Consider the following 8,198-nt stretch of genomic DNA (forward strand, 5'->3'; position numbering starts at 1 on the left):
TATAGGCAAGTACCTAGGACAGTGGGCACCTCCAATGTTTTGGAAAATCACCCCTGAACAAGTGCAGAATCCTGAAAAACTAGTAAAATATTTGGAAAAAGTATGCTGTCACCCTGGCAGCTCCAGAGAGATGCAAATTGCTGCAATGTGCTGGGGCCTGGCCCATGCCTATAAAGCCCTGTTCAACACTATTCACTACCATTGAGGGGAAGAGAAGGTCTCTGGATCTAAAAAAAAAAGGCAAAGGCACTGCAGCCCCTCCAACCCCGGCAACAGGCACTGCAGCTGAACCAGAGAATCAACCTCTGCCAGCATCAGTTGCCCCCATACACAAGACGAAACATAGAAAAAATCAGTTCACTTAGCAAAGGATGAAGATAAACCAGGGTCATCACAGGGACAGCAGGAAGAGGCAGAGAGAGAGGTAATAACCCGGTCTCTATCCTTGAGTGAGCTGCAGGATATGTGAAAAGATTTCAGCCGTCGTCCAGGTGAGCACATTATCACCTGGCTGCTCCAATGCTGAGACAGTGAGGCTAGTAGTCTGGATTTAGAAGGTAGGGAAGCCAAGCAGCTGGGATCACTTGCCAGGGAAGGTAGCATTGACAAGGCAATTGGAAAAGGGACACAAGCCATCAGCCTCTGGAGACGACTCCTGTCAAGCATGAAGGAAAGGCACCCCTTTAAGGAAGATGTTATATGTCAATCAAGCAAGTGGACCACCATGTAGAGAGGTATCCAATATCTGAGGGAATTAGCTGTGCTAGAGACTATTTATTATAACCTGGACAACCCACAATTACCCAAAGATCCAGACAAAGTCCCATATATACAACTCATGTGGCGGAAGTTTGTACGGAGCACACGGTCCTATGCCAACTCACTGGCGATAACGACCTGGAAAGACGAAGAGGCACCAACGGTGGATAAAATGGCTTGGCAACTCCGTCAATACGAAGAAAAACTCACTTCCTCCCTACAATCCTGCATTTCGGCTGTGGAGAAGCTGTCCCAGGATTTCCAGCATTTCAAAGAGCATACGTCCTACACCCCACTTGTAAGGACCAATGACTCAGCTATTAGAAGTGAGCGTTCCTCTGCCCAAGAGAGAGAATATAGAAGGTATGCACCATGAGGTGCCCTGTGGTTTTATCTATGTGATCACGGAGTGGACATGACAACACGGGATGGAAACCTACCTCGGTCCTAAATGCACGGATACGTCAGTTGAAAGGAAAAAAACAGCACAAAAGGGGATTCTACCAGGAAAAATGCCACTCCAGTTTCCAAACAGAGTAGAAGGGCTGATCTCATTTCTGATCCTCTTGAAGGGAATTCTGAGCCAATTTTATGAGAAGTGAGTAATGGACACTCTAAACAGAATTAGAAGGGCCCTGCCTCCAGCCAGGTGAAGGAAAGGGATAACCGGGTCTATTGGACTGTGTGGATTCGATGGCCTGGCACATCAGACCCACAGGAGTACAAGGCTCTAGTAGACACCAGCGCACAGTGTACTCTAACGCCATCAAGTTATAAAGGAGCAGAATCCATCTGTATTTCTGGTGTGACAGGGGGATCCCAACAGTTAATTGCATTGGAGGCTGAAGTAGGCCTAACTGGGAATGAATGGCAGAAACACCCCATTGAGACTGGTCCAGAGGCTCCGTGCATCCTTGGGATAGACTATCTCAGTAGAGGGTATTTTAAGGACACAAAGGGGTATCGATGAGCTTTTGGTATAGCTGCCTTGGAGACGGAGGAAATTGAACAGCTGTCTACCCTGCCTGGTCTCTCTCAAGACCCTTCGACTGTGGGGTTGCTGAAGGTTGAAGAACAACAAGCGCCAATTGCTACCACAACAGTGCGCTGGTGGCAATATCGCAACAACCAAGACTCCCTGAAGCCCATCCATAAGCTGATTCGCCAACTGGAGAGTCAAGGAGGGATCAGCAAGACTCGCTCACCCTTTAATAGTCCCATATGGCCAGTGTGAAAGTCTAATGGGGAGTGGAGACTAACAGTTGACTATACTGGACTGAATGAAGTCATGCCACCACTGAGTGCTGCTGTGCTGGACACGCTAGAACTTCAATACAAACTGGAATCAAAGGCAGCCAAGTGGTACGCCACATTTGACATTGCTAATGCGTTTTTCTCAATCCCTCTGGGAGTGGAGTGCAGGCCACAGTTTGCTTTCACTTGGAGGGGCGTCCAGTACACCTGGAATCGACTGCCCCAAGGGTGGAAACACAGCCCCACCATTTGCCATGGACTAATCCAGACTGCACTGGAAAAGGGTGAAGCTCCGGATCACCTGCATTACATTGCTGACATCATCGTATGGGGCAACACGGCAGAAGAAGTCTTTGAGAAAGGGAAGAAAATAATCCAAATCCTTTTGAAGGCTGGTTTTGCCATAAAAAAAAGTAAGGTCAAGGGACCTGCACAGGAGATCCAGTTTTTGGGAATAAAATGGCAAGATGGACGTCGTCAGATCCCAATGGATGTGATTAACAAAATAGCATCTACGTCTCCACCGACTAATAAAAAGGAAACACAGGCCTTCTTAGGCGTCGTGGGCTTTTGGAGAATGCATATTCCAAATTACAGTCAAATTGTAAGCCCTCTCTATCAAGTGACCAGGAAGAAGAATGATTTTAAATGGGGCCCTGAACAACAACAAGCCTTTGAACAAATTAAATGGGAGATTGTTCATGCAGTAGCCTTTGGACCAGTCCAGGCAGGACAAGATGTTAAAAATGTGCTCTACAATGCATCCAGGGTGAATGGCCCTACCTGGAGCCTCTGGCAGAAAGCACATGGGGAGACTCGTGGCTAACTCCTGGGATTTTGGAGATAGGGATACAGACGACCCAAGGCTCACTGTACTCCAACTGAAAAAGAGATATTGGCAGCATATGAAGGAGTTCAAGCCGCCTCAGAAGTGGTTGGTACTGAAACACAGCTCTTCTTAGCACCTCGACTGCCAGTGCTGGGCTGGATGTTCAAAGGGAGGGTCTCCTCTACACATCACACGACTGATGCCACGTGGAGTGAGTGGGTCGCACTGATCATACAACAAACACGCATAGTAAACCCCAGTTGCCCAGGAATTGTGGAAGTGATCATGGACACGATAGAAGGCAAAGATTTTGGAATGTCGCCAGAGGAGGAGGTGATGCGTGCTGAAGAGGCCCCACTGTATAATAAACCGCCAGAAAACGAGACTCAATATGCCCTGTTCACTGACGGGTCCTGCCGCATTGTGGGAAAGCATCAGAGGTGGAAGGCTGCTGTATGCAGTCCTGTATGACGAGTCACAGAAACTGCTGAAGGAGAAGGTGAATTGAGTCAGTTTGCAGAAGTGAAAGCCATCCAGCTAGCGTTAGACATTGCTGAAAGAGAAAAGTGGCCAGTGCTCTATCTCTATACTGACTCATGGATGGTGGCAAACTGGCAGCGCAGAGGTAAACCCATTTGGGCTGCTGCACTGTGGCAAGATATTGAGTCCCGGCTAGAGAATCTGGTTGTAAAAGTACATCATGTAGATGCTCACGTACCCAAGAGTTGGGCCACTGAAGAACATCGAAACAACGAACAGGTAGATCAGGCTGCCAAGATTGAAGTGGCTCAGGTGGACCTGGACTGGCACCATAAGGGTGAGCTATTTATGGCTCGGTGGGCCCATGATACTTCAGGCCATCAGGGAAGAGATGCAACATATAGATGGGCTCGAGATCGAGGTGTGGACTTGACCATGGACACTATCGCACAGGTCATCCATGAATGTGAAACGTGCTGCAATTAAGCAAGCCAGGCAGTTAAAGCCCCTGTGGCATGGAGGGCGATGGCGGAAATATAAATTTGGGGAGGCCTGTCAGATTGACTATATCACACTCCCACAAACTTTCCTGGGCAAGCGCTACGTGCTTACAATGGTGGAAGTAACCACAGGATGGCTGGAAACATATTCCGTGTCCCATGCCACTGCCCAGAACACTATCCTGGGCCTTGAAGAGAAAATTTTATGGCAACATGGGACCCCAGAAATAATTGAGTCAGACAACGGGACTCACTTCCAAAACAACCTCATAGACACCTGGGCCAAAGAGCATGGCATTGAGTGTGTGTATCATATCCCCTATCATGCACCAGGCTCTGGGAAAATCAAACAATACAATGGACTGTTAAAGACTACATTGAGAGCAATGGGGGGGGGGGGGGGGGGGGGGGGCGGAGGAACCTTCAAACATTGGGATACACACTTAGCAAAAGCCACCTGGTTAGTCAACACCAGCAGATCTGCCAATCCAGGTGGCCCTGTCCAGTCAGAACTTTTACGTACTGTAGAAGGGGATAAAGTCCCTGTAGTGCACATGAAAAATATGTTAGGGAAAACAGTCTGGGTTACTCCTGCCTCAGGCAAAGGTAAAACCATTCGTGGGACTGCTTTTGCTCAAGGACCTGGGTGCACTTGGTGGGTGATGCAAAAATATGGGGAAGTCCACTATTTGCGTCAAGGGGATTTGATTTTAAGTGAGAATAGCCAATGAATTAAACTGTATGATGTTAATTGCTATATAGCCCTGCTACTGTATGTTATCATTACTATAATTGTTATATGCTATATCCATAGTACTATAGTAAGATTCACTTAGATAAAGCAAGAAAGAACTGTGATAAAACTGAGCAAAGCACAGTAGCGATGGAACCAGAACTGACTCCAGCATGCAACAATCCAACGTTATGCACCATCCTCCTGCTGCATCCAATGTCACCTGCTCGTCACACCGCACTGAAGCCGAATCCTGCTCTGCTGACTGAGAGGACTTTGCACCATCCCTCCTGCCCAGACAGACTGGTATGACAGATGGAGCCCAGAGTCGGGGACTAAATGAACCCAAGAAACATTTTATAAACATGGCCCATAAACTAAGGGAATGCTATCTGTGTGTGTGTGTGTGTATATATATATATATATATCTCAATGGATGGAAAAGGTGATGATGATTGATTAGGAAGTAACAGAAAGCATGGGAACTGAGCATGATGTAAATGGTATAGAGTAAGGGGTGCATATTGTTCTGGTTTCAGCTGGGATAGAGTTAATTGTCTTCCTAGTAGCTGGTACAGTGCTATGTTTTGTGTTCAGTATGAGAAGAATGTTGATAACACTGATGTTTTCAGTTGTTGCTAAGTAGCGTTTAGGCTAAAGTCAAGGATTTTTCAGCTTCTGATGCCCAGCCAGCAAGAAGGCTGGAAGGGCACAAGAAGTTGGCACAAGACACAGCCAGGGCAGCTGACCCAAACTGACCAAATTGGTATTCCATACCACGTGATCTCACGCCTAGTATATAAACCAGGGGGCGTGGGGCTGGGAGGGATCGTTGCTCGGGAACTAACTGGGCATCAGTTAGTGGGTGGTGAACAATTGCATTGTGCATCACTTGTATATTCCAATTCTTTTATTATTACTATTGTCATTTTATTATTGGTATTATTATCATTATTAGTTTCTTCCTGTCTGTTCTATTAAGCTGTTCGTAACTCAACCCACAAGTTTTACCTTTTTCCTTCCATTTCTCTCCCCCATCCCACTGGGTGGGATGGAGTGAGCGAGCGGCTGGCGTTAAACCATGACACAAACAATTCTTTAAATAGTTCAAACAAATACAAAAAAACCATAGTATCAGATGTAGCACCTTTGTATTTACTTAAAGATGCAAAGCAGTTGTCACGTTTTATTTTAAAAAGAGATCCTCTTTTAGTAGTTAGTCAAATATGCTTGGCAAAACTTAAGACTCACAGTTTTATTTTATTCTAAAAACAGCTTGCCCTCATTGTTCATAAAATATACCACATATCCTATCTGTTTTAGGGGGATAATAAATGAATACTTGAAGAATTACCAGGATCCTTTGAAACAGTGGCTATAGAGACATCACAAATCAGGGAACTGATAGGTGTTCAATCTTGTTAGCAAGTAAAGATCAGGCTCTATGCATTGGTCTGATCTTACTCCCTTTGAAAACAACGTCACTGGATTCAAATAGTGCTAAAACAGACTCTGAAAATCTTGACTTTTTAACTTGCTGGTATGTACACAATATGCCCTGAATGATTAGATCTTTCAACTGGCAATAAAAAAATGAAAACACAGTTCTGAGAATAGGACAATGCCAGGCAGATAGCAACAATTAAATCTCCATTTTAAGAGTTAAGAGTCTCTAAAGACAAGAAAAGCACAAGGGATATTATATTATGGGACTAAACCACACAAGAGTGCAAACACCTCACATCTTACATACAGGCTGAGTTGAACATGGACTTAAAAACAGTCAAGAAACAGCAGATATTTGGTAAGGGCAATCAAAGCAAGACAGCAGAATTTTAAAAAGGCATAAGCTGAGTCAAAAAATACTTATTTTTTTACATTAAAGAAATCCTAATTGCAACTAAAATGGTAAAAAGGTGCTAAAATGTAGATCACCTGCTTTCACAGACTTCAGTGTGGCAAACCCAGCCCATTTATTTGCTTTAATTAAAACCTTTTTCTTCTCTCATTGTACATGTAGCTCCTCAAATACTCAGAATAGCTGTTGATGACAAATATAAAAATAAATTCTAAAGCAAGGCAGCAGGCTTATTAATTTGGCTTTTAACATTAACTCCAGAAACTTAACAACATATTGTTTGTAAACCAAAATCATGAAAGAAAGCATACTTATGAATGGAACATGTGAAAACTCTTGAAACTGCAAAAAACCAAACGCACACATAGTTTTCAGTTACAGCAGAGACCAGCACATAGTCCTCATCTAATACACATCCTCAACTTCCAGGAAGGGAAGGAAGGGTGCAATTTGTCTCAGAAACACACCTCTGGATCTAGGTGTCTATCGTGACTATTGCGATGGCACCTCGGTTCTGAGCATATTCCTTCATAACAAATCGTGTTATGAGAGCTACTAGCATTTCTATTTACAAATAAAACTCACTCTGCAGCACCCATGGAATCAAGAACTACCTTTTTCATACTACTACTTTCTACATCATTTTCTAGGAAAGAGCCCTAGTTCAGAATGGGATGCTTATGAAAAGAAAGAGCAACTGAAGGGATTATCGCCAGCAGTCAAAAACAATCTCTTTTTGGTTTTAAATTGAGACACATAGGGAAACAGCGTAACTTTCCAAGACCAAATGCCTGCATCACTTTTACAACTTGTTCTGAAATTTAACAAAACTGAACTTGTATAAACCACAAACAAAAGCCTTTCATGCACCCAAACGAGAATGAGACTGTTTCCGCGACAAATTTCTCAGCCCGGGGCTGTTTGATCCAGCGGATCCCCTTCTACCGACACCGAGGTGTGTGCCCGGGGGAGCCCAGCCCCCGCCGCAAGCGCGACTTTCCTCCGGAGCTCTCCCTCCCCGACGATGCCCTCATCACGCCAGAGTAAGCCGCGGCGGGGCCGGCTGCAACTGAGGCGACGCTGCTTCCCTCCTTCACCGAGGCTGAAGCGCCCCCCGCCCCACACTAGGTGGGAAGAGCCGGGGCAGCAATGGGGCCGGGGCCGGAGCCGCGGAGGGGAGGCGGCGGCCGCGGGCTCCTACCTTGTTCGAGGCCATTTCGCTGACGGAGTGCCTGGTCTGCAGGGTCTCCAGCTGGTCCAGGCACCAGTCCAGCTCCTCCAGGGTCTCGCTAGCCAGTTTTTGGTAGGCCTCCTCTGCGAAGAGACAGGGAAAGGCGTACTCAGTTCGCAAGCGTTTCACAGGGCTAACTGCAAGCTCCAGCAGGTCCATCCTCTGCTGCCCGGTGCCCACACGTGAGTACTGCTCCCTCATATTGCCAGGCCGGGCACCGGGCGGCGCAGCTCTTTCCCTCCGCGGGGCTGCGCTCCTCCTTGGAGCCACCGGGGCGGCGAGCGGCAGCACTGGCGGGTGGGGAGAAACTTTCCGCCGCCCGTCCTGCCACGCCGAGCGAACTCCCCGCCTGCCTGCCTGCCTACCCCGCCTCGGGGCCACGGCCGGCCGCAGCGCCGCCTCCTCACAAGCAGCGCTGAGCTCCGCGGGCACGCAGCGGCCCCGCGGCGGAGCGAGGGCAGGCTGGGCCTACCGGCGACAGAGGCGTACGCAAGAATGAATCAGCACGACCGCCGGCTGCGACTACCGCGCTTCCTGTTTTCGCAGCTCCGCCG

General features: G+C 47.1%; 1 protein-coding gene across 1 annotated transcript in view; it reads right to left on the minus strand.

The window, feature by feature from the left end:
* The window catches only part of LOC126035403 (cAMP-specific 3',5'-cyclic phosphodiesterase 4D-like), a 115,792-nt gene extending 107,796 nt beyond the window's left edge, over positions 1–7,996 (minus strand). Inside the window, exon 1 of the mRNA XM_049793966.1 lies at positions 7,615–7,996. Coding sequence (XP_049649923.1) covers positions 7,615–7,845 — 231 coding nt within the window. The 5' untranslated portion in view covers positions 7,846–7,996. The remainder of the gene's footprint in view (positions 1–7,614) is intronic.
* Between the last annotated feature and the right edge of the window lie 202 nt (positions 7,997–8,198).

The sequence above is a fragment of the Accipiter gentilis genome, chromosome W (genome assembly GCF_929443795.1).
Source record: "Accipiter gentilis chromosome W, bAccGen1.1, whole genome shotgun sequence".
Lineage (NCBI taxonomy): Eukaryota > Metazoa > Chordata > Aves > Accipitriformes > Accipitridae > Astur > Astur gentilis.